The sequence below is a fragment of the Panthera pardus genome, unplaced genomic scaffold (assembly GCF_024362965.1).
Source record: "Panthera pardus isolate Hobbes unplaced genomic scaffold, ASM2436296v1 HiC_scaffold_25, whole genome shotgun sequence".
NCBI classification, from domain to species: domain Eukaryota; kingdom Metazoa; phylum Chordata; class Mammalia; order Carnivora; family Felidae; genus Panthera; species Panthera pardus.
The window spans coordinates 29,995,528-30,022,316 of record NW_026526821.1 but is presented as its reverse complement, the minus strand read 5'-3'; the positions used below and the strand labels follow the sequence as shown (position 1 = coordinate 30,022,316).

The 26,789-nt window shown below is 43.6% G+C and overlaps 1 protein-coding gene and 1 long non-coding RNA gene across 3 annotated transcripts in view; one reads left to right on the top strand and one right to left on the bottom strand.

Moving 5' to 3' along the window:
- DNAAF9 (dynein axonemal assembly factor 9) overlaps positions 1-26,789 on the top strand; it is a 131,329-nt gene that overhangs the window by 73,518 nt on the left and 31,022 nt on the right. For both annotated transcript variants that reach the window (XM_019462662.2, XM_053890397.1), the window contains exons 21-28: positions 7,831-7,934; positions 11,463-11,609; positions 12,685-12,773; positions 13,188-13,289; positions 13,785-13,902; positions 15,787-15,875; positions 17,166-17,324; positions 22,686-22,811. In XM_019462662.2, coding sequence (XP_019318207.1) covers positions 7,831-7,934; positions 11,463-11,609; positions 12,685-12,773; positions 13,188-13,289; positions 13,785-13,902; positions 15,787-15,875; positions 17,166-17,324; positions 22,686-22,811 — 934 coding nt within the window. The remainder of the gene's footprint in view (positions 1-7,830; positions 7,935-11,462; positions 11,610-12,684; positions 12,774-13,187; positions 13,290-13,784; positions 13,903-15,786; positions 15,876-17,165; positions 17,325-22,685; positions 22,812-26,789) is intronic.
- LOC109274769 (uncharacterized) lies at positions 11,623-12,656 on the bottom strand. Its single transcript, XR_002083819.2, has 2 exons — positions 12,429-12,656; positions 11,623-11,789 (listed from the first exon to the last, which is right to left on the bottom strand). It is a non-coding gene; the product is annotated as an uncharacterized LOC109274769 (long non-coding RNA).

Here is a 26,789-nt window from a genome sequence, read left to right as displayed (position 1 = left end):
CTCACAGTGTTTTTCTAAAATCTGGACCAGGTCTTCTGATTCTCAGTCCAGGGTTGGCATTTCGAACTACATATAGACAAGAATAGTACTTTCTTTACTTTGAAATGCTTCCAGCTTTGGAACCTTTTTCCTTCCCCAGTTAGTGACTTCTGCATCATAGCAGCTTCCTGTTCATTTATGTCCTTCATGTGTCCTTCTCTTCCCCACCCTCAGGGTGCCCAGCTCCTAATCCTCAGGAGCCTGCTTAGGGTTTTACCACATATGCCTATATCCCTAAACAAAGTCTTGTTTTTGAGTGTAACATATATAATCACACACTGTGTATTCTTCTGGGACTTGCTTTTTTTTTTTTTTCTCTCTCACTATTCTATTCCTGAGACCCCCCAGATTATTATGGGTAGCCATATAGTTCATTTACTTTCATGGCTCTATAGGATTCTTTTATATGAAAATGTGCTGTTTATTCTTTGACTGTTGATGGTTTTTGAGGTTATGGTTTTTTGCTATTGCAGACAGTCCTGTCATGAGCCTTCTTATACCTGTATCCTGGTGCACATGGCACCAGGAAGATGCCTTAAAACACAGCTTCCTTGCCGTATAATCATTGATATATGTTGTCTCAGGCCCCTGACTTTCCTGTTACATTCTGGCTGGTTGGTATGTTGGCATTTCTTGAATGTTTGCCACTTTGATTGCTATTGTTTTTTAACTTACCTAGCTGTAGAATTTTCTATGGTTTGCCTCATAAGATTTCTCTGCACCACGGAACTAGGGGGGGAGGTCATGTTGATGTGGAATGTTGGGGTTTGGAAGTCAGTGGTCAAGAAAGAATTCTTGAGACATCTTCAGTGCAAAAAGGTGGTTTTATTAAAGCACAGGGACAGGACCTGCGGCAGAAAGAGCTGCCTTGGGGTTGTGAGGAGTGGCTGATTATATACTTTCAAGTTGGGAGGGAGGTAGGGATAAAAGTAAGTCTTTAAGGAATTTGGAAGCAAGAATTCCAGGACCTTGAGGGGCTAGCTGTTGTTAGGATAAGGTCATTTACTACTGTCTAGTAAAACCTTAGTCATGAAACCCTTTAGGTATATATCAGTGGGCCATATGTTTGGAGGATGATTGTTAAACATATATCTTGGAGGAAGGTAGACATAAAGGAAGTTTCCAAAGGGATTTTTTACAGGATCATAGAGGTCTGGCTAATGTCAAGCTAAGGTTGCCTTTTGCCTTTAGCAAAGTATTAACATCGAGGCAGCTAAGCTCCTTGGGGAAGGTTACTCTGCCTGTCTCTAGTACCTGTCACTGGGTTGTAAGTTATAAAGAAGTTTACTTTTTTTCTTTTGCCTTTATTCTCCACATCAGTGTGAATAGCCCCTGGCTGAAACACCACAGATTTCTCCTGTTCTCACCAAACTTCAGTAGAATTTCTCAAATAGATGCTTCTCAGTTTTGTTATACAACTTTGGTCCATTAATAGAGTCCTTAAAAAGTTGTCTTAGCAATTAGTCCGGTTTCTTTCCCTCTCTGTTTCTCTGCCCAACATGGGACTTGAACTCACGAGCCCCCAGATCGAGTTGCATGCTCTACTGACTGAGTCAGCCAGGTACCCTAACAGTTTCCTTCTTTCTGGAAAGGTGCTGCTCCACTTCACTGTCTTCTCACTTGCATCATTCCTGACCAGAAATCCACCTCTTATCTTTGTTCCTTTTATAGAAGTTATCTATTTTTCACTCCAGCGGCTTTAGAAAGTCTTTCTTTTTGTCACAGATTTTAAGCAATTTTATTTTTATGTGATTTCATGTGGTTTTTTTTTTTCCATCTCCCTTGTGCTTGGAAATCATTTTGTGTCTTGATTGGATGGATTTAGTTTTCCTCAAATTGGGAGGGGTTTTTTGGCTTTTTTTTTTTTTTGGCACCTCCTATTCTCGGGGTCAAGTTGCATATCTTTGCTGCCTGGAGTTGCCCCACAGGCCCCTATTGCTCTGTACAATTATTTTCAGTCTTTTTTCTCTTTGTGTTTCATTATGCATAGTTTCTATTTGTATGTATTCTAATTTACTAACCTTCTTTCCTGCACTGTTGAGTTTATTAAATTAACATTTGTTAAGTGAAGCACGGAGTACCGAAGGGTGAGCCAAGTTCAACAAAAGACCATGAAAGAAATCGAAATAGAGAAGTTTATTACTCACAAATCTTGAAGGAAGTACACGCAATGGCATACCGTATGCCTCCAAGGGCACATAGGAAGGACAAAGCAGAGTGCAGACGGAGAGGCAAGACCTGGGACACATGCCTTTATTAGGGTAGAGTGCTTTGGGGTTCCCAGGCTAAGTCCAGATTGGTTAATTCAAACCAAGAAAGCAGGGTTTTGGTAAGCACAAGGGGATAGCCCTAGAAGGCAGGGAAGACTTTTTTTTTTTTTTAAACGTTTTATTTATTTTTCAGACAGAGAGAGACAGAGCATGAACGGGGGAGGGGCAGAGAGAGAGGGAGACGCAGAATCGGAAGCAGGCTCCAGGCTCTGAGCCATCAGCCCAGAGCCCGACGCGGGGCTCGAACTCACGGAGCGTGAGATTGTGACCTGAGCTGAAGTTGGATGCCCAGTGACTGAGCCACCCAGGCGCCCCCAGGGGAGACTTAATAACAAGAGCTGTTGGGGAAGTCATGTCAGGAACTTACATCCTCTTGTGACTCTACGGGCTGCTGCATAGGGCTTGCCTGATTTTAAGCCCCTTTTCCCCCAGGCCTCTTGGCCAAACAAAATGTATACGTAGGCAGCAATATCCTGGAGTAGCTTAGCTAAACTTTGACAACTATCTAATGTCATTAATCTCATTTAGTGTATTTTTCTTCTCAGACATTGTATTTTTCATCTCTAGAAGTTTGAGATATTTTTTACATCTTTTCATATCTCAAGTTAACATGGTTCAGTCTTCTAGCTTCTTCAACATATAGGATACCGTTATATTAATTTTTTTAATGTTTATTTTTTGAGAGAGAGAGAGAGAGAGAGAGAGAGAGCATGAGCAGCGGAGGGGCGGAGAGACAAGGAGACACAGAATCTGAAGCAGGCTTCAGGCTCTGAGCTGTCAACAGAGAGCCCGGTGTAGGGCTTAAATTCACAGACTGTGAGATCATGACCTGATCCAAAGTCAGAAGCTTAACCAGCCAAGCCACCCAGCCCCTATAATAATTTTTTTAATATACTTTTTTCTAGTCTTATCTGGCCTTGCTTTTAAACTTTGTTAGCCAGGTGGCAGAACAGCATTTAATTTAGGGCTAATTTTACCCCACTGCTGAGGCAGAGGCCTTCTGAGTACTCTACCAGACATCCCTGTGAAATATGAGGCTTTCTGCTGTGGCTGGTGGGAATGGGCAGAAAGTCTCATTCAAGGTATGGGTTGATGTTCATTGTTTTACATAGGAATATCCAGTTTTTCCAGTACCATTTATTGAAAAGACTCCTTTTTCCTCGATCTGTCTGTGTACCTTTGTTGAATATCAGTTGACTGTACGTATTTACTATTTCCTACAGGCTTCAGTGAATGGTTGGCTCTCAGGCAGCTCCTTCATTGTCCCTGTAGGGCTTTAAAGAACGCGGGGTGTTTTTTTCTACTGGGCAGAGATTGTTCAGCATTGAGGCACAGGGACGCCAGTCCCATCGGCACATGGGGCAGTGGACACATCCTGAGAACTCTGGTTCCCAAGCTGAGTCCCACCCTCCTATGCTGGGAAGACCTAGGCAGTGGGCAACTGCTAATCTGCTGACTTCATTCTGAACCCTCTTGTGTGTTCCCTTGTGTCCACATGAAGCTAGCCAGGGATGCCATAGAGAGAATGTCCTCTGCAGCACTTAACGTGAATGGATTATATAGCTGCATATTACCTACAGCATAGATGACTCAGGAACAGATGTTGAGAGTAGTAAGCAAATCACAGAAGGACACATTTATTAAAATTCTATTTATAAAGGGGCACCTGGGTGGCTCAGTTGGTTAAGCGTTCGACTTTGGCTCAGGTCAAGATCTCACGGTTCATGAGTTCGAGCCCCACATCAGGCTCTCTGCTGTCAGTGTGGAGCCTGCTTCATATCTTCTGTCTCCCTCTCTCTGCCCCTCCCCCACACTCACTTGCTCTCTCTCTCTCTCTTAAAAATAAACATTTAAAAAATTTTTAATAAAAAAATAAACGTAAAATTCTATTTATATGAAAGCAAAACAGATGAGACCAAATAATGAATAGTTTATAGATACATTGAAATACAGTAAAATTATATGGAATTCGGGGTGTTGGTTCCCTCTGGGTAGAAGAGAGAGAGCCATTGAGAAAGGACATTTGGAAGGCCTCAAAGGTACTAGCAATGCTGGATTTCTTAGTCTGAGTGGTGAGTGTACGGGCGTTGAGATTTTGTTGTTACTGATTTTCTTTAAACCATACGTGTACATTTCACACACTCTCACACAGAATGAAAATTATCCAGCCATTGTATCATAGTTCCTCAGCAGTGATAGATGTTCCCTCTTCACACAGGCTGGACCACTGGAGGAGTTTTCTTTGTACAGCCAGTTTTCTAAAGGAGGAAAAGCCAAATTCTTCATTGGCACTTGGTGTCTTGTTTGCCTGAGGGCTCATCCTTCTGTTGGACTCCTGGTGATACAGAGGTCAATCAAAGACAGAGCCAGGCCTCAGTCCCCTGCTGCTTCTTGGGTAGTGAAGGGGAACTTGCTCTTACTTTGGGTTTTTAGACTCACAGAATGGAGAAGGAATGAGAGAAGCCATTCAGTAAGGGCACTGGGGATGAGACAAGGAGCCAAGGAGATCTCATCAGGAGTTGGCTCCCATGGTCACTGAGAAACCCCTACAAAGGCATTTCCCTTCAGACTGAAGTCTGACAGTCATGAGTCCAGAGCAGATACTGGAAGTGTCTTTACTTCATGTGGATTAGGATCCAGAGACCAGGTAACAGGCACTGGGCCACCCAGTGAGTCACATTTCATGTGTGCTCTGAGGATAATGAAAGTTACTGCTCCCAGAGCCAGGCCGAGGGGTCGCTGCGACACAGGGCAGTCTCTTTGCGCCAGTACTAAAATCAGTTTCTGTTTACTGTGTTCTTGCCCTGGGCCAGGCCCCAAAATGAGTGCTTTTCCAACACTGCCTTATGAATTTCTGTCTTCGTCTTTTCCGTTTTATTTCAAGCTTGAGTCTAGAGAGAAAGGAAATACTGGAGATGACCTCTCACATCTGTGCTCTTTTCTGGAAGCTTTGGAAGGATGTTGAGATTTGTCTAGGAGGCCTTTGAGTGGCACTGTTCTTGCTTCTGAGAAGCGTCTTGTTGGAGCTACACAGGTGGAGGGTGAGCCCAGAACCTGGAAGGGTACCGATACTAAGCAGTAGTAGGGGAGCAGTTCTTAACCTAATACCTGTTGACCTCTCTTTTCTCTGTAAACAGTAGGTAGAGTTATCTTGTGGCTAGAATCAGTGAGGTCATGACATGAGGAGAGTGCTGAAAATCTCGGCTGGGACTTGGGGGAGCTACTAGAGGAGCTGAGAGAGCAGAGGAAGGACTGCGGCAGCGCTGTGGGCCTCTTGAGGCTAAGAAGCAGAGAGAGCACATCGTCAGATCAGCCGTAGGGAGCCATTTGGAGAGAGCCAAGTGGGGAGAAGCCGGGTAAGAACCAGAGGGGCCCAGGTGCCACAGTGCCTTGGCTGCACTGCACATAGTTCTGTCACTTTGGGGAGAAACTTCTCTAAGCTTGTGTCTCCCCATCAGTCCTGTAAGAAGAAGATTACTTGTTAAATTTGTTGGGAAGATGGAAAACTATAATGTATATGACGTGCTTGGTGCAGTTAGTGTAATTAGTAAATACTGAGCAGAATCTGTTCCCATCCCCTTCCCTAAGAAAACAGAAGTTAAAGTATGCCCTGTCCTGGAAGATCTGCCCTAGATGTGGGTGAGAGGAAAGTCAGAAACTTCTGAGCAGTAGGGGAAAACTGGGGGCCTGAGGTTTCAAAGGCTCAGTGACATCAGAGAATAAGATTTGGGAAGTGAGATAGCAAAAAGGATGATAGGATGTTGCACTCCAAGAGTAGGTTCTGGAGCTGAAGATTTCAGAGGTTAAGATGTTCTGGGTTCTGTTTTACTGCTGTGGCATTGGGATTGAGGAGTAGTGAGTCCAGAATGGGGTGTGGGTCATCCCCTGGATCTCTAAGAAGGGATGGAAGTCTTGGTTGTTTGAAACATTGTGGCATGATTAGGAGGGTAGTCATTGTGAGCATTGAAGGGAAGAAAGGGCTTCTGTGTCTGAGGGAATGAAAATATTGTGCCATCATGGAAGGGAATGGTCTGGGAGCAGCCGTGAAGAACCTTGGCACTGATACAGGATGAAGCTGGGTGGTGGGTGGCTTCTATTCAAGAAGCCTATAGGGCAAGCCTATGTGCAAAAGAGGTCAGGCTCTACTTGTTAGAGGTTGTGAGGCTTATAGGCCTTGAACCTGGATGCTTTAAACTGGGCAGCTGCTGCTGCCCCAGATGCTAAAGTTAGCACTATTTCCCTCTAACCATCTAGTTTGTCTGTTGGTATTCAGCCTCCAAACCTTCCTCTTGTACCTAAAAGCTGCCTCTACCTGCCCTATTTCTTTTCATGCCCCATTAACATGCACACTCCAGCACACTTACTCAGGCCTTCTGCCTCCTGAAACCGCACCTCCTCAGGAAAACTTGAAGTCTCCAAAATTCCTCACCTTTGCCTTTGTTCTTCTTGTCATTACAATCTCAAGCTTTGGGGCTGCATTCCTAGAGCTACAGCTCAAGGAATCAGTCCCTCTTCTTTGTCTTCTGCCCTCTGTGGTCTTATGGGTGCTCTGGGTGCTTCATCTCAGTTTCCAAACCCAGCCTTAACACTTGTCATCTTAGCTCTCCATCCTTTCTTGGTCTGCCCCCTAGGGCCCATAGTGAGCGATTCTGTATGACCTTGACCACCCAGAAAACAACAGTTCTCCTCAGACCTGAATCCTCGGAACTGAAGAAACCACATCTAGTGTCTACATCCCACCCATCTTTTGTGAATATAGAACAACAGGTCTCTGGTGTATATAGAATCCCCTTATTGCCTAACTCAAATATTCCTTTGCTGGCCACAGGGACCCTTAGGCTCCCTTTACTGTCCTTCAGCTGAGACTCTACTGCTCTTGTTGGGCCTTAAGTGAGGGATGTGGTCTCTTTAGAGCCAAGCCACCTTCTGCCAAAATAGGAGGAAGCAGAGTTTATAAACTCAGCGGTAGAACAAACATACCCCAAAGTCTTTTTCAGTGTGTTCCCGTAGAAGACACCCACAAGTGAATGTGAATTTTGCCTCTCCCCATCAGCTGATAACTTACGTGTTTTTTCTAATTTGTGTACAAAGACTGTGATGCCTCATTTCTCTCTGAAGCTCTAGGAGTGTACATCAGCTTCCCCAGAGCACGGGGCTCAGCATAAAAATCATGTAACTTGGGGTGCTGGGTGGCTCAGTCCGTTAAGCGTCCAACTTCAGCTCAGGTCATGATCTTACAGTTCGTGAGTTTGAGCCCTGAATTGGGCTCTCTGCTATCAGCACGGAGCCCATTTCAGGTCCTCTGTCCTCCATCTCTCTCTGCCCCTCCCTGGCTCGTGCTCTCACTCTCTCAAAAATTAAATAAATAAATAAAAACATTTAAGAAAAATTGTGTAACTTAAGCATTACAGATACTAGTCTCTAGTTACCACTGTGGTTTGCCCTGGTACCTGTAAGGACATTGGGATCTAGCCCCCAAGATCCAACCCTCCAGCTCTGACCAGCTCTTTTTTCCTTCCAGGGAAAGTGCATTTCTTCTCTAGTGGTCTTCTGTTTTCTCACCGTCATCACGGAAGTATCGTCCTTTCCAAGGATCACATGAATTCCATTTTATTCTATGATGGGGTAGGTGTTTTACCAGTCCATGGCTTTGATGTTCAGAAGGATACTCACACTTCTGAGGTGACAACCAAATAACTCCCTGTCCCTGTTCTTCCACCATGGGGCAGGATTGCCAATAATTTAATTTATTGAAGTATACTTTAAATACAGTTAACTATATCCATTTAAAGTTTTGATAAATGTATATACTTGTGAAACCACTATCACAGTCAAGATACAGATGACTTCCATCACCCCTAAACTTTTTTAATGCTCTTTTGCAGTTCATCTTTCCCTCTACTTCTGGCTTCAGGCAACTACCAATTAGCTTTCTGTCACCGTAGATCAGTTTGCAGTTCTAATATGGGCTCCTGGATGGCTTAATCAGTTAAGCATCTGACTCTTTGTATTGGCTCAGGTCATGATCTCACAGTTGTGGGATCAAGCCTTACATTGGGCTGTGCACCGAGTGTGGAGCCTGCTTGGAATTCTCTGTCTCCCTCTCTCTTTGCCCCTCCCCTGCATGTGTGCACACACACTCACTTTCCCTCTCAAAGTAAGCAAATAAAATAAAATAAAATAAAATAAAATAAAATAAAATAAAACAAAATGTTACATAAATGGACATCATACATTCTGTACCCTTTTGAGTCTGGCATTTTTCATTCAGCATAATGATTTTTAGATTCACCCATGTTTGTATCAATAGTCTGTTCCTTCTTATTGCTTTATTGCCGAATGGTATTTCATTATTTGGATATAACATAAAATTTATCAGACTAATTTATAATTTGAAACTCTAGAAAGTCTCAAGGAGAGAATTTACTAAAAAGTAAAAAAGTAAACTGGATAAAATGTTTTTGGTGATTAGAACAAATTATTTTCTATTAATAATTCTGTCTTTATTAACATGAAGTTAGTTAGCAGATACATGGAAGTACATCAGAAACAGCCTCACACTACCATGTAAAAACAGTAAATTGGCAAAGAATAAATAAAAGGTTCTATTGGCAAGGAGAAATGCAGTAAGTAATATGAATGTCCAGCCATAGGGGTGGCTTTAGAGGATAGTGGGATGCAATCTTTGAAAATATTCACAGATAGTTTGTAGCAACTTGGCAGGTGCTGATGGTAAATGAAGTTTTAAAAACAGGGTCCTGGGGGGTGCCTGGCTGGCTCAGTCAGTCCAATATGTGCCTCTTGATCTCTGGATTGTAAATTGAGCCCCATGTTGGGTGTAAAGATTACTTCTCTCTCTCTCTCTCTCTCTCTCTCTCTCTCTCTCTCTCTCTCTCTCTCTTTCTCTCCTTTTTTTTTTTTTTTTAAAGTTTATTTATTTTGAGAGAGAGTGCACATGCACAGGAGAGGCTGTCAGCATGGAGCCTGACTTGGGGCTCAAACTCATGAACCATGAGATCATAACCTGAGCTGAAATCAAGAGTCAGACTCTTAACCGACTGAGCTACCCAGGTAACCTTAAAGATAAAATCTTCAAAAAATAAAATAAAATAAAATAAAGTAAAGTAAAGTAAAATAAAATAAAAGCAAGGTATGGAATTAGAAAGATAAATACAATTTTGCACTGCCTGAAAAAGGCAAGTCAGTAAATGAATAGGAAAAAAGACTAGAAGGAAAATTAGTAAGATGTTAGATGTGGTTGGGTTTAGACTATGGAACTTTGGATTGATTTTTTTTTTAATTTCTCTTTCTATTTTTATATTTTTTCAAAATTTTAATTAGTGAACATGTTATTTTTATAATGAAAATAATTTTTTAAAGAAGCTTTTCCCTAAGATCAGGACCAAGACAAGAATGCTCATTTTTGCCACTTCTATTCAATATAGTATTGGAAGTTCTAGCTAGAGTGGTTAGGCAAGAAAAAGAATTACAAGGCATTTAAATTGGAAAGGAAGAAGTAAAATTATCTCTCTTCACAGATGGAATGATCTTATATGTAGAAACCACTAAAGATTCACACAGAAAACCTGTTAGAATTAATAAATGAATTCATCAAAGTTGCAGGATACAAAATTGACACCAAAATATCAGTTGTATTTGTATACCCTGGTAATGACCAGTCTGAAAAAGTTAGTAAAAAAACAATTCCATTTACAATAACACCAAAAAGAATGAAATAAAATACTTAAGAATAAATTTACCCAAAGAGGTGGAGACTTATATGCTGAAAACTACAATGCATTGCTGAAATTAAAGAAGTTCTAAATAAATGGAAAGACATCCCATGTTCATGGGAAGACTTAACATTATTAAGACCACAATTCTACCTAAAGTGATCTACAGAGTCAGTGCAGTCCCTATCAAAATTCAATGGCATTTTTTGCAGAAATAGAAAAACCCACCCTGAAATTCATATGGAGCCTCAAGGTATGCCCAAACAACCAAAATAATCTTGAAAAGAGCAAAGTTGAAGGACTCACACTTCCTGAGTTCAGTACTTACTACAAAGCTACAGTAATCAAACAACCGTATGGTATTAGCATAAGGTCAGACCAATAGAATAAAATAGCCCAGAAATAAACTTTTGCATATATGGTCAAATGAGTTTTGACAAGGGTGCCAAGACCATTCAGTGGGGAGGGGCAGTCTTTTCAACAAATGGTGCTGGGAAAATTAGATATCCACATGCAAAAGCATGAAGTTAGATCCTTACTTTATGCCGTATACAAAAATCAACCAAAATGGAGCACAGACCTAAATGAAGAGCCCAAACTACTAAACTCTGAGTATAAAACACAGGAGCAAAATCCTCATGACTGACCTTAGAGTAAGCAGTGATTTCTTGAATATGACACCAAAAGCCCAGACAACAAATGAAAAAATAAATAAATTGGACTTCATCAAAATTGAAAACTTCTGTGCATCAAAGTACAAGTGCAAGAAAGTGAAAACAACCCACAAAATGAGAGAAAATATTTACAAATCGTGGGGTGCCTGGCTGGCTCAGTTGGTAGAGCATGCAACTCTTGATATTGGGGTCGTAAGTTTGAGCCCCACATTAAGTATAGAGATTGTTTTTAAAAAGATTGTAGGGGCGCCTGGGTGGCTCAGTCGGTTAAGCGTCCGACTTCGGCTCAGGTCATGATCTCGCGGTCCGTGAGTTCGAGCCCCACATCAGGCTCTGGGCTGATGGCTCAGAGCCTGGAGCCTGCTTCCGATTCTGTGTCTCCCTCTCTCTCTGCCCCTCCCCTGTTCATGCTCTGTCTCTCTCTGTCTCAAAAATAAATAAAACGTTAAAAAAAAAAAAAAAGATTGTAAATCTGATAAGGGATTAATACCATAGAAAGAGTTTTGAGGTGACGTTTTCAGTTTAGGAGAAAAGACCCTTGTACTTCCTGTATCTCCCATAACTGGGTATTGGAAAGCCAATACCATAATTCCATAATTCCAGCCATCCATAATTGAACCCTAGTATATCACATAATGTGAAAATAATTGCAGTGAAATTCATTATATGTGTTCTGACAGTAATCATGAGGACTAGTGTCATGCAAATGGCTTTTCTCACTGATGCTCCCTTTTTTTTCTCTTTAGGATTCCACCAGTGTTGTTGCTGCCCTTCTGATAGAGTTCAAAAGTTCTCTGCTTCCTCATCTCCCAGTTCATTTCCATGGATCAAGCAATTTTCTGATGATTGCCCTTTTCCCCAGATCAAAGATATACCAAGCATTTTACTCAGAGGTAACAGCAATCATTAGTCAGCAAAACAAATACTTTTCTTTTCCTTAGGAGTTTACATGATAAGGCCACATCACAGGGCTAACAGTGAGGTGATGAGAGGCAGAGCTGGGATGGTGAAAGTGGCTGCTTCTAATCCCTGTGGGTCCTGGAATAGTGCTTTTGCCATTGGGAGATGAGAACCTAAAAGAACCAAACAAAAAGCTTTTTAGCTGCTAAGACAAATCTTTGTCCCTTTAAATCCTAATTAGAGTCATTTTTCTTTTAGCTACTTTATTGAATTGTTGGGCCATACCTATTGGATAAGAGCTCTCTAGCCCTCCCCAGTCTCTGCCCAAGGTTCACAAGCCCTGCCCTTGTGAATGGTCCCACCTGACAGTCTGCATGTTATAGGCACTCAGTACAGGTTGCATGAGTGAGAGAGCTTACCAAGAATTACACAACCCACTTAGAGACCATGCTGTAGCCAAAGTTAAACACATGGCCAGCCTCATGACTGGTGGAAATGCTCGGAAAGGTCTGATTGCAGCAGCTTATAAGGGGACAGTGTCCCTCTCTCAGGACAGATTGACAGAACATGGAAGAGAGAAGGGTTGGCCTGGTTGCAGAGTGGCATCGCAGGCTAGTCTATGTCCTACTCTTACTGCCTGCTCATCTTTCCTACCTCCTTGTGCTTGTCCTTTCAATCCAGGGACATAGAGATAGCACTTCAGATTCTTCTCAGCTATCTCTGTGCCCCTAAACAGGACTTGCTTGAACTGCTCCTTCTGTCTGGCCCCATCACCAGGGAAGAACATGCCTGTGCTGCCAGAACAGTGTTACCTGACACCTTCCTCCGTGCTTCCTGGCTTCTGAAGGAACAGAATCCCTGGGAGAGGAACCCAGAAAGAAATTCTAGTTTTGAAAAATACAGAACAAAATTGCTTCAGGCGTCTATTTTTGAAACAAACTTGTTTGTTATGATGGTTTTTCTCTGTCCTGACAGTCTAGATTTTCAACAACCATCAAATCCCCATGTGGATTCCATATCCTGTTGTTGGGTTTAAAGTGTTCTTTGCTCAAATTCTGTTTTGTTTAGGTCTTCTCCCCCTGGCAACAGCAGGCTAACTCAGGGCTGTCTTTAAAAGTGATCCAGGAAGATGGATTATCTGTGGAACAAAAGAGATTGTAAGTGGCTGCCTTCAGTGTTTATGCTTGTTTCCCTAAGCTGTGTGTGTCTGCTCTCTCTGCAGGACGACTTACGTTATGTAACACAGGGGTCTTGGCTTCTGAAAGGGCCAGCACAGTCATTTCAGTGCTGCCACTTGCAGGTAGCCAGTGCCCTTGGGGAAACAGAAGTCAAGAGAGATGAAATCCACCAAGAATCAGAAACCTGTAATATTACCAAGGGTTTCAGGCAAGCCTTCCTCTCTGGGTACACCAGTTGTCACACACTAATACCGCACTGTGTTTAAGTCATTGAGATGCTTATTTTGGAAGTGTTGACTCTGTCACAAGACTCTGGCTTGAAAGCATCAAGTTATGTAAAGTGTGGTGCTATAGGGAGATGGAGTTCTAATCTGTGAGCTTTTGATATTCCAGACACTCCAGTGCGCAGAAGCTCTACAGTGTCCTGAGCCATTCTGCTGGAGAGAAACGGAGTCCTCTAAAGCTACTCCCAGCCAAACTCCCAGAGCTGGACTGGTGAGCTCTGGTTTTCTGTTTATAGATGTTTCATGTTCTGTCTTTTGAAATGTCAGAGACCTCAGCGTTGGTCCTTTCTAAGCTGCTTTTTCCAGGGGCGCCTGGGTGGCTCAGTCGGTTAAGCGTCCGTCTTCGGCTCAGGTCATGATCTCACGGTCTGTGGGTTCGAGCCCCACATCGTGCTCTGTGCCGACAGCTCAGAGCCTGGAGCCTGCTTCGGATTCTGTGTCTCTCTCTCTGCTCCTCCCCCACTCGCGCTCTGTCTCTCTCTGTCTCAAAAATAAATAAGCATTAAAAAATCTAAGCTGCTTTTTCTTTGTAGCTTCTTAGGGATCAGTGTAAACAGTAGTAGTGACACACCATATAGTTTTATTCTCTAGAGAGTATCTGTCTAAGGTTTCTTTTTTAGCAGTTAGATAAGGCGTTTCTCATGTGAAGGAGCACATTCAGGCAAGGCTGGCAGTGGTAACATTAGCATTGTCTTCGTTTTTCTAGGTTTCTTCAGCATTTTGCCATCAGCAGCATTAGTCGAGAGCCTGTGATGAGGACCCATCTCCCAGTCCTGCTACAGCAAGCTGAAATCAACCCTTCTCACCGAGTAGAAAATGACAAGGTACAGCAGCTCAGCAAATATGCTGGGAATTCACAGGAAGATAAGCCTGATAGCCTGCCCTTTGACCTTCTGTGTCAGTTAACAAAAAGAGCTGAAGCAGGGTCCCTTTTGTAAGACTCTCCACCTCCTAGGATACTGATGTAATGATATACAGGAAACCTACTCTGTACAATGACTGTGTACAGGTGTCTGTACTGACCCCAGCCAAGCCCTGTAGCAGCCATAAAGCCCTAGCACCTTGCCATGCCCTCCCCTGGCTTCTCCACATCTTTCAGATTCTTGCTCAGTGCTCTCATCCCATCAGCCTTTTCTGTTTGTGACAAGGACTTACCTGGAAGTGGGTGACACATTGAGCTTAATAAGAGGAAGGGCCTTATTGGGCCTTGCTGGCATCACTAGGGTAAGGTGATACTTTATAAACACTGTCTTCCCAAGAGTGGATTTTAATCCGCTCCCACATCACATGCCCCTCCTTTTGACCCCTCCCACCATTTCTCTGGAACCAGAGTCATAATATACTCCAAGAGGGCATTTATTTATACATAAATCTAGAAGACACTCACCTGCAAAAGAAAATAGGAGTACCAAGCAGTTAGAAGCCTGGTTTTTCCCCAAGGCAAGAGTTTAAAATGAAAATGCCTACTCATTAAAAGGGTGCTATAGGACTGGCCCTAAAGTAAGACGGTGTCTGGCTATAAGCACATGTGCTGTGATTTGAGAGCCAGGGACTTGGGCGCTGAGGAATAGGACCAGGGTGGGGAGGAGGATAAACAAGAAGTTGCATGGCATACTGCCCACGGGGACAGTAAGGGATATAGAGTAGGAGCCTGGTTGGAAGGGAGGAGGGAAAACTTCTGATTCCCACAAAAGAAGAGAGATCCACAGCCATCTTTGTGCTGATGTGACCAACTAGAGTGGTAACTGCCACCAGCTAAGCTTTAATCTAACTCATCTGTGACCAGGCCCATCCCAGTGAGTCTTGTGAAACAAAAATTTACATCGAGGGGTGCCTGGGTGGCTCAGCCGTTTAAGCATCCAACTTCGGCTCAGGTCATGATCTCGTGGTTTGTGGGTTCAGGCCCCACGTCGGGCTTTGTGCTGGCAGGTCAGAGTCTGGACCCTGCTTTGGATTCTGTGTCTCCCTCTCTCTCTGACCCTCCCCCACTTGCACTCTGTGTCTCTATATCAAAAAATAAATACACATTAAAAAATTGTTTTAAAAATTTACACTGATACTGTTCAGTAGGTGTATGGTTCCTTTCCTCCCCTGCTCCACCTCTTCTCTGTCACTGGATTCCTTTAAGTTGCTTCAGAATACATACCTGCAGAGGGCCCTGTTTTCATCTGGTTGTGTGTTAAGGCTAAGAGAGTCCAACCTGCTCTTCACCTAGTCAAGATTCAGACGTACTTCCTACCTTCTGTTTGCTTCCTTAGCTCAGGCCATTTGGCTTGGGTGGATTGGGCAGCCAGACAGAAACATCCCCATGCCACTCCTCTTCCTTGGCTGAGCTTACTTAACCACACCAGTTTAGCCTGTGGCACTTTGTCTCAGACCTCCTTTCTGCCCAGTGTTTTCCATGGTATTTTAACTGATCTAGTCAAGCCTGCTGCATAGAAATTATATTAGTAACACTACATTTTACGTGGTGTTTGCTATGTCCCACACACACTGTTCTAAACACTTTACATATATTAACTCAGTTAATCATCACACCCACCTGCAAGATAGGTTCTGTTATTAGCCCAAGGACATATACCTAGGTGAGTGCTGGTGCTGAGGTTCAAACCCACAGAACCTGGTTCCAGAAATCATTTCTCTTAACCTGTTACACAACGCTGCCTCCCTGTTGAATGACAGACTCACGTGACTTTTCTTTCATGTAGGTGACTATCAGCATTGTAACTGGCCTCCCAGGCTGTCATGCTAGCGAGCTCTGTGCTTTCCTGGTCACTCTGCATAAGGAATATGGCAGGTTAGTACGGCTGCTGCCTTTGCTTTGGGGAAAGGGATTCTATGCCTGGGCCCACATAGGCACTGGGAAACCTTCAACATGTACTGGCCTTTGGTGTGATTGGTATTAGCACAGGAGCCATCCGTCCATTCATTTAACACATTTATACTGAACACGTCCTGTATGCCAGACATTGTTCTAAGTGTGGGCGACAAATGAAAAAAAAAAGACTAAAAATGTCTCTGCCTTCGTGGACCTTACATTCTAGTTTAGGAAGACAATTAACCAGACAAGGAAAGTAGTATATTAGCTAGTGAAAAGTGCCATAGAGATAACAAAGTAGAGAAGGGTATAGGGATTGCCAAGCTGGGAGGGAGGTCCCAGTTTTAAATTGGGTGCTCAGGGAAGACCTCACTGAGAAGCTGGCATTTGAGCAGAGGCCTGAGGAGATGAGAGGAGTGAGTCTTTGGAAATCTGGAGACAAGCACTGTAGCAGCAGAACTAGCACAGGCAAAGGCCAGGGAGTGTGCCTGGTTAACAGGCAACTCAGGACCGGGCTGATTAGAACTTGGGAGCTGGTGGGTGTGATCCATCCCTGACCACAAGGGGACTATATCCGTTCCAGTGCATCTGGGACACGTTGGCTTAGGGGAAATTGGGAAGATCGTTCATCCATCAGTTTCATATGGCTGGCAGATTACTAAACATCCCTGGCTAACTGAACAGGCATTTAATATCTAGTCAGTCTACCTCGAAGTAAGGCATCCTGCAGGAGGCCATAAGGAAGATGGAAAAGATGGAGAAGATGGAAATCACCTAGAAGTTTGGGAGTTTAGGGAGATGTGGGAGGTTGGACAAGTTTTACAGAGATGCTCCAGAAATATTGGTCTTCTTACAAGTACTAAGTAGCTAGCCAGTTCCTCCCTTATTTCCATTTCTTTTGTTGTAGAAATAGTCTGAATTCTTCACCCTGCTCACTTCTTAGCAAAAATTTTACTCAGCACCAGACTGAAGCCATTTTATTGGATGGTCCTTCAGGAAATGACTGCCCAGTCATAAGGAGTCTTTCTCAATTCTGAAGTCTGATTAATGGTCATGTGCTTACCTGACCTTTTCCCCTGTGGCAAGGCATTTCCTGTCAAAAGTTCCAGTGATAGTGGTTTCAGGATACGGAGCTCCCCAGGCCTCCTGTGCGGGGTCACTGGGCAGAATGTCTGTGGAAGTACTGGTCACATTTGGATCCACTGGCTGAGTCTGTGGGGCCAGGCCAGCAGGCAGCCCCCATGCTGAGATTATACTTGCCGTTTCCAGGTGGATGGTATACCGCCAAATCATGGACAGCTCCGAATGTTTTCATGCTGCCCACTTCCAGAGATACCTTTCCAGTGTCCTGGAGGCCCAGCAGAATCGCTCTGCCCGCCAGTCAGCCTACATCCGCAAGAAGATTCGACTGCTAGTGGTGTTGCAAGGGTGAGCACTGGAAGTCTTCTGGGGACAATGGGAATGGTGATGACCTTGCCATTACTGTTGTATTTTGTGTGTGGCTAGCCTGGGACACAGAATGACCTCCACATTTGCATGAGCAGAGTCTGCACTACCCAGAGAGGCCTCAGACAAGCAAGGACTCCGGTTACCATCTTGTGGCCCAGAGAGCTGCTGTAGCTTGCCCACAAGTTTTAAGTTTGGTTTCAGCACGATGGTATCCTCAAAATTCTCTATCCTCACAGTAGAGAATTAGGGAAGAAATTCTCTGGGCAAGATTCTTTGATAAGGCCCTGAGGTCTCTTCCTTTGCTGTCTGTTTCAATCCTCCCTCGTGTGGAGTTGCAGAGGCAGCCCCTATCCTCTCCATTCTCGTCCCCCACCATTCCCAGGATGGCTGGGCCAGGAGGTTTTCCTGGGACCCTCAGTGGAGAGCATGAATAGTCCAGTTGGGCAGGAAGCTCCCTGTGAGGATAGGTTGGACAGAGTGAGTACCACTGCTTCAGTGACCCTAGCTGAAAGGAGTTTACCTCGACCTGTTTGTTCTAAGGCCTTCCAGGGAGGAGCCCTATGCAGGCCCACCACCCCCCAGTCCCAGAAGAGAGCATGCCAGGTCAGGGAAAACATAGTCTGTGGTCTTGATGATGGCTGGTAATACGGAAGCTTTTGGCAGTTCTCACAAAGCGCTTTTGTGCTATGCTGTGTTTTTTGTGCTCGTAATAATTACTGTTTGCAATTGACTAATTGTTTCCAGTAGAGAGCAGGCCCAGATCCAAAGCTCTGTTGGGTTTCCTGGGCGGATGGATGGTGAGAAGTGGAGAAAAGCTGGGCTGGTGGTCCTGAGTCAGGAGGTGGACAGCACTGTGCACTCCACCAAGCCATCGTTCCTCTTCTTCAGGCCTTGTTCTCACACCTGCCCTGGCCTTCCCTTCTGTCAGCCCTTTTGTCCTGTTTGTGGGCTGAGGTCATGAAAGCCACAGAGCAAGAGTCTAGGCTTGAAACCACTTGTTTTCTTCTGGCTTTCCATCACTTCTGATGGTCAAAGGAATGGATTGGTCCCTGCCAGAGTTGAGAGTCATTGGGAGTGTGGACCTGGAGTCAAATTCAGCAGTTTGCCATTGTGCAGCTGAGGGCATTTCCATCTTCCATCACTTGACAAAGCATCGTTGACTCCTTGTCTCTGGCAGTACAGGTCTGCAAAAGTGTCAGCTGCCCTGGTTGTGCTGGACTGCAGTGACCGTGTATGGCCAGCCCACTCTCAGACCCAGCCTTTGCACAGTCGAAGTCCCAGGATGCTAGGGATCTCAGCTTTCCTGAGGGACTCAGTGGAAATACCAGCAAAATGCTATGGCTCTCGATAAGACATGGTTCTTATGGGCCAAGCCCGTTCTCTTGAGGCTCAGCAGGGAACTCATGGCTGCCTCCTTTTTGCATGACCATCTCCTTGGGACTGGACCTTCATGCCCAGTATTGAGGTTGCCAGTGAAGGGAGACTCCAGAGGTTTCTCAAATTGAGATTTATAGTCCCTGGATATGGCTTTTATCTTCATTTATAGGGTTCATGGGGGAACACTGTGGTCTAGGGCAGTTTTCTTTTGTCCCCAGAGTGGCCTGGTTCCATTTGACTTTCTACAGCAGTGGGGCAGTGGTGTTGAGCTTTGACATCCACTGGAACTGTTAATTGTTCTTTTAAAAATTAATGTTTTTGAAATGATAAAATTTTAGAAATAGAGGACAGATTGGTGGTTGCCAGGACTTAGGGATGGGAGTGGGAGGTAGGAAGAAGGTGGGTGTGGTCATAAAAAGACAACACAAGGGAACCAAGTGGTGGTGGAACTGTTCAGTGTCTTGACGGTGGTGGTAGATACAGGAACCTATGCAGGTAATATAATTGTCTAGAACTTATAGACAGACACACACATAAAACTGGAGAAATCTGAATTTAAAAAAAATAATTTTAAGGAATTTGAGAGATTATATTTGTTTATACTCCAGAATATTGTAAAAAATTATTCTTTAAATTATCTACATTTAAAGTCTCTCTCAAAACAAAAATTGAATTATTAATCTAAAACACATGCCCAAATTGTAGGCTTAAATTGCAAACATAAAACAGAGGCCAAAGGACAGTTGAATGGGGTATGTTGTTTCAGAATAAAGAAAGTAAAAATCCTGCTGGGGTTTTGTTTTGTTTCTTTGTTTTGCTTTTATTTTTAATAAAGAGAGAACTGACAAGAAAGAGGCAGACATGAAGAACCAGGGGTTTTTGTGTGTGTTTGTTTTTGTTTTTTTGGTTTTTTTTTTTCCTTCATCATGCATTTGAGGCAGTTTATTAGCCAAAGTGATCGAGTTCAGGCTCTGGTAGCTGGAGCAGTGTGCTTCCTTCCGTAGTAAAGCCTGCCTCCTCCTGTTGGGAGGCCCTGGCCAGGATGATTACAGGGCAAGGGCTGAGGAGGGAGGGAGAGCCTAGCAGCCTCCTCCCCACAGCAAGTACAGTGAGTGACAGACACCAAGGGCCTCCTGTCTTGCCACAGCAGTTCCTGGCTGCAGTGCCCACATTCATCACCTCGATAACACTGCTCCCACCAAGGATTTTGGGGCCTGTTTTCATTCCACCCTTTTTTCCATTAAATGGAATGCTCTGAAAACCTGGGAATTACCAGCCACCCTCTCTGAAGGAAAACCCAGGATATTAAAATGACCAAAATGACCAGGATTTGGTAAATCTTTCAGTTCTTTTCTGCCCTCAGAAAGGATTCTCTAGGCTCATACCAGACATGGAAAATAAAAATCTTCCGAAACTTATTTTTAGAAGAGAGAGAAAACTGATGCTTAGGAGCAAGGCTGGGGCACTTAACCAGGAGGGTTAAATCTGGTAAACATGATCACAAAGAGATTTGGGGCAGTGTGCAAGCATCAGTCAGTCCTACTTAACAAGGGTGCAGAACGCCTGGCAATGCAGGCAGTGTGGGGTGCTCTCTTGCATCCAGGCCTAACTAGACACTGCAGAACCAGGAGAAGGAACCCCATGTGGACATCCACACGTGTGCCCAGGCAGGGGGAGAAACCGGGGAGCAGAGGGCTCACTCTAACAGCTCTCTGGCTACCCGGCACTTGTGGGGAAGCTCTAAAACCAGGCACACCCTGTTCTTGATTGAAGTACTGCTAGTTGGTCAGGACAGAGGCAGACCTGGGGATTGGGATGTGAATATTACAGTCTGGGATAACGCCAAGTGACATTTTGCAGATGAATTATTTGTAGAAACTCAGGGAGTGGCTCAGGCAGGCTATACCTTTCCCCCCAGCCACCATCACTGGCTTCCCAAGGGCCCAGTCTAGGACCCAGGCCCATATGATCAGCAAGGATGCCTTCTGATTTCCCTTCCCTCTATAGGAACTGACCTTTTGGTGATAGGCTGGGAAAATGTTCTCTACAAGGTAAAGAGGGAAGGCCCCTTCTTGGAGTGGCCATGGGTCTACCCATGATTGAACATCCAGTTCCTTCATCTATCCTGCTTAGGCACCATAGATTACACCATTCAATCACTTTACATTATTATTGCAGAAACAGACTAAAAACAAATAAATGAGAAAATACAATGTAGCTGATGTTCAGTGCTGTAGGGAAGAATTTCGTGGGGACCGGTGGTGCCAAAAGGAAGGTTGCTGTGTCACATAGGCTGCAGGAAGTCAGAAGATCCCTCTCTCATAAGATGCCATTTGAGCAGAGACCTGAAGGGAACAAGGAAGCAAGCCTGGCAGATACCTGAGGAAAAGAGCACCACAGGAAGGGACCGAGAATGCCAGGGTGGAAATATGCCTGGCATGTTCAGGGAAGAACCAGGAGGTCAGGATGGCCAGATTGAGGTAAGGGAAGGAATAGTAGGAGGAGAAAGTCCTTGCAGTGTGGGAGTCAGATCATAGACCACCGTGGGGGCTGAGGTAAGGGCTTTCGCTTTTTTATTTTCTTTAATTTTATTTAAATTTAATTTTTTAAATATTTTTGAGAAAGAGAGCATGAGTGGGGGAAGGGCAGAGAGAGAGGGAGACACAGAATCTGAAGCAGGTTCCAGGCTCTGAGCCATCAGCACAGAGCCTGACGTGGGGCTCAAACTCACGAGCTGCGAGATCATGACCTGAGCCGAAGTTGGACACTTAACCAACTGACCCACCCAGGCGCCCCGTAAGGACTTGGGCTTTGACTCTGAGTGGGATGAAGCCACTCCGTGGCTTAGCACAGTGGGGTCAGCACGATCCTTCTAGCTTCTGTGTTGAAGACAGGTCAGGCAGGGCCAGGGACAGAAGTAGGGAGGTCTGTGAGGGGTACCTGGATGGCTCAGTCGGTTAAGTGTCCGACTTCGGCTCTGGTCATGATCTCGCAGTTCGTGAGTTTGAGCCCCACATTGGACTCTTTGCTGTCAGTGTGGAGCCTGCGTCAGATCCTCTGCCTCCCTCTCTCTGCCCCTGCCCCGCATGCGTGTGCATATGTGTATGGGTGCACGCGCTCTCCCTCCCTCCCTCTCTCTCTCTGAAAAATAAACATTAAAAAAAAAAAAAAAAGTAGGCCAGTGAGGAGGCTGTGGGGTGATCTGTGCAAGAGATGGTGACAGTCCTGGCCCAGTAGCAGTGTGAGAATGTGAGCAGCCATCTCATTCTAGTTATAGTTCAAAAATTGAGAAAAAATGGAGTCAATGATGACGCAACAAATTTTTTGGCCTAGCAGCTAAAAGAATGGAGTCCCCTCTGCTGAGAAGGACAAGGCCTTGGGAGGAGCATGCATGGGGGAGTTAAATGATTAAACATATTACATTCTAACTAAAAATAATTAAAGTTGGCTCTGGAAGTTGTAGTTTAGAGGGAGTTCCCAGCAGGAAAGACAAATGCAAGCGGGGTTTGACATGTGTCTGCTGACCTACAGAGGTACCTGATGAACCCCATTCTCTCTTGTCTGCATGTTCTGTGAAGCAGAAGGAGAGGGGAAAGCTATTAAAGGAAATAGACCAACATCGAAGCTCCTAGGTTGATTGGAAAACAGGCCTAAGGACACCAATCCCACCTTCAGAGCGCCAGGGTCATCTGCAGGCTTCCCTTCACTCCTAGAAGTGATGGGGGCTTCTTCCACTCACTCTTGCACAGTTAGGAGTACTAATGGGGTTTGGGAATGCAGAAACACTGTGGGATGCAGGGACGGGCTCTGAATCATGAAGTGGGATGACCCCAAGGAACCTAGTCACAGGTACCTCCTCGTGGTTTTCCTTCCACTCTTGCTCACTCAGCCCCTCAGTGTGCCCGTCTTCCCCCATTCTGCGGCCCCAGTCAGTAAACTAATCTTTCTCTTTTTTTCCTCCAGCTACACAGATGTCATTGATGTTGTCCAGGCCCTGCAGACCCATCCAGACTCAAATGTCAAGTCCTCCTTCACCATTGGTGCCATCACGGTGTGTGTGGAGCCCCTGAGCTGCTACATGGACCACAGGTACATACTTCGGATTATCTCCAGCCCACAAGACGTGATGGGTTTAAGTGTACAGAAAGCGATTTTCTCCCACCCACCAGAAGGAGACACATCTTTACGTGTTACTGTCTTTTGGAATGCATTACTCTACCTTATATATAATGAATGCTCAGTTATTGCTTGATTTGTGCTAGGTTCTCAGGAGATGCCTATACACTGGCAGCCTCTCCCGCTTTTTTTTTGCACTGAAAAGTTGCCCATCTAGAGTAGTGGGACTTGAAACGGCTTCTCCCATAAAAAAAGGATGCCCGTGGGGCACCTGGGTGGCTCAGTCAGTTACGCATCCGACTTCAGCTCAGGTCATGATCTCACGGTTCGTGGGTTCAAGCCCCATGTCAGGCTTTGTGCTGACAGCTTGGAGCCTGGGACCTGCTTCGGATTCTGTGCCTCCCTCTCTGTCTGCCCCTTCCCTGCTGCCCCTCCCCCACACACTCTCACTCGCACATGCGTGCTCTCTCTCTCTCTCAAATAAATATTAAAAAAAAAAAAAAAAAAGAATGCCCATGGCAGCCTTTCTTTTCCTCTTTACTACAGGGGAGGTGATTTGTTTCCCAAGGTACTTGGAGTATCTTATAGATAATTTTTCCTATGCTTAAGCCACCTTAACCTCGGTTAATGACATTCATTCTTGCTACTAATAGGTGAACTCTTTTTTTCTCTAGACATTGGAAGTAATATAACAACAATGAAAATTGGGTAATTATTTACCCATAATCTCACTAACTCAGTGGTTTAAGTATTATAATTTTTGTGAATTCCTTGCCTTTTTTGTCTGCATGTCTTCACTGTTGCAGTCTACATATAACTTTATATGCTTCTTAGATTAGCATATACTATATAAGTTAACATATGTTCCAGTATCACAGTGGTAATTGTGCATATGGCTGGATATGATTGTCTTAACAGTTTCTCCACGGTTAGTCACACAGGATGTCTCCAACTTTTCACTATTATAAATAATGCTATAGGAATATTTTTATGCATATAAATTTCTCAAATTTGGGATAATTTCCTTAGAATCTTCAAAGAGATATTATTAATTAATTGTATGATCAGTTTTATTACTCTTCATTCACAGCTGAAAATTGCTTTCCGAGTGGGTTTTGTGGTTTATACCTCTCCAGTGGTGTCTGGAAGTATCTATTTCATCATCAGAGCACTCCTCACTGGGGAGAGATTCAAACATTACATTGTCCCTTCAGAGAGCTATTTGACTTCCTGTCCCTTTAGCCTAGTGGAATGTATCCCAGGCCTGTAACCATGTGTTCTTTCTGACTAGTCCAAATTACTGTTCTCTCCTGGAAACTAATTGATCCACCCTTCAACCTTCATCTGAAAGAGCTCCCTTCCTATTTAAGTCCCAAGTTGATATCTTCAGATGTCTCTCATAAATTATATTGGAGGTTACTTCCCTTATCACCTCGACTGATTTCAAGAAATGTCTTCGCCGTATCTCTTCTCTTTAGCTGTGACTTAGGTTCTGCTCTCCCATAAAAAAGCCAAGGTGGTCTGTTTTCCTTTTGTCCTAGGTTATTATGGTGAATGCTGAGCATCACCACTGTACTTTGGACTACTGTATTGACTCTTACATGCCACCTTTCTATCAGTCGTGTTTCTTATTTTCCTCAAGTTTTCATTTAAAGATAAACTAAAGGGGCGCCTGGCTGGCTCAGTTGAAGGAGCATAGGACTCTTGATCTCAGGGTTGTGACTTCCAAGTCCCATGTTGGGTATAGAGATTACTTAAAAATAAAATCTTAAAATAAATAAATAAATAAAGATGCCCTAAAGCAGACGGAGATTTAATGTGAGACAGATAATACCATTTTTAAAAGGTAGGAAAAGATAGTAATAAGCAAACGACAGATGGGGATTATACTTCAGAAGAATTAGCCTAGACGAGTACTCTTCTGCACTGTCAAAAAAAAAAAATTAAGAAGAAGAGAAGTTAATAGGGTGAGGTGGGAAGAGCTCAGAGAAGTTATATAAAAGGTCTGGGGAAGTGGGCAGGAGGGATCTTCTTGGGGTGATACAAATGTTCTAAAATTGAATTGTGGTGATAGTTGCATACTTCTGTAAATTTATGTTAAAAATCATTACACTGTACACGTAAAATGAATGAATGTTATATGCAAGTTATACCTCAGTAAAACTCTTAAATAGAAAAGATCAGGGAGACCAGGGAGTTTAGTTAGCAAATACAGATAGAAAATGAACTGCTAGAGCCCTAGAAAGAAAATGAAGACAATAATAAAACCACCATCGCAATAAAAAATCTCAATCAAAGCAGTGAGAAGTAGAATAGACACTGCTAAAACTTAAGTCTGTTCAGAGAGCCTCAAGCTTGATAAAATAACAAAGTGAAGAAGAAAAATAGACAAATTAAGATCATTAGAGAAAAGAGAGGAACTGTAGAATATAGACTTCGCTTTTGTGAGTGCCGAAACCATTTCTGTTTAATGCTTAATACAAGTAAGTGCTCACGAAATATCTGGTGAATAAATGGGTGTGCCAGCATGTGAGGACTAAAGGTCCTTAAGAGAATTCAGATATATGAGAAGTATATAAAAGGACCAAAGATGAGCATGTAATCTATTTAAGAATAGAATAAGGCTATATCATGTGTGAATTACAGTCATGGAATATAAAAATACAAGTAACAAAATCATGCGTGTTAGTATGAGTATACTAATTTCCTCTTTTTTTCATATTAGGACATCAAAAGTATTAAGTCAGTAATTCAAAGTTACTGATTGGCTAATTTTTTTTTTTAGAAATTAGAAATTTCCAAATTTACCTTTGAATTCCTCCCAGAAAGTAATTTACTGTAGTGGTCTACTGATGCTCTGTTGGAAAACTAATGATTAGTCCATGCATATGGGCTATGGGGCTGTTCTATTCCATGTGCATGTTATGCACATGGAATAGAATAAGAGAATTATGGCACACGTGATCAAGAACAGAAACTTACTAAAGTTAAACCCCGGGCACCTAGGTGGCTCAGTTAAGCATCAGACTTCGGCTCAGGTCATGATCTCACAGTTTGTGAGTTCGAGCCCCATGTTGGTCTCTGTGTTGACAGCTCAGAGCCTGGAGCCTGCTTTGGATTCTGTGTCTCCTCTCTCTCTACCCCTTCCCCACTCACAGTCTGTCTGTCTGTCTCTCTCAGGAGTAAACATTTAAAAAATTTTTAAATAAGAAATAAAGTTAAACCCATTCCATTAAAAAAATAGTAAGTGGCCAGTGTTAAGCCCACCAATTTTAAAAAAAGAAAATTTTTTTACGTGGCCAGCTGTGGAAGATTTAAAATATGCCCACAGCAAAAACAGCCCCTTCCATCAAGAGTTGAAGAGTTGTATCTAGTTCTTATACTTGGAATTTGGGCTTGGGTATGTGACTTGTTTTGGCCAATGGGACATCAAGAAGCAAGAAATAAGCAGAAGCTTAAAAAGCATTTACACATTGGGGCTTGCCCTCTCTTGCCTCTGGGAGCTGAGACTACCATATGAAGAAGCCTGGGCTAGGCTGGTAGAGGATGAGAGATCATGTGGAGAGATAGGCCTAGTCATCCCATTCCTCCCATCTGAGCTTGAGACCCCAGTTGGATGTGAATGACACCATCTTAGACCATCAGCCCCAGCTGAGCTGTTCCAAGCCAAAACAGCTGCCCGTCTAATCCACAGAATCATGAGGGATAATACGTCATCATTATTTGAAACCGCTTAGTTTTGGGGTGGCTTTTTACATAGCAACAGTGTAGGAAAATAGGTACATTCAAAAGCAGTGTTGATAGGAATATAAAATGATATAATCTGTTTGAAGACAAATTTGGCCATTCCATTGCTAAAATTTCATATAATTATATTTGTACAAATGTGCAAAGATACATAGGTATAGGGGTGTTTGTTTCATATAGAATTCTTAATTCCAAACAGGAGAG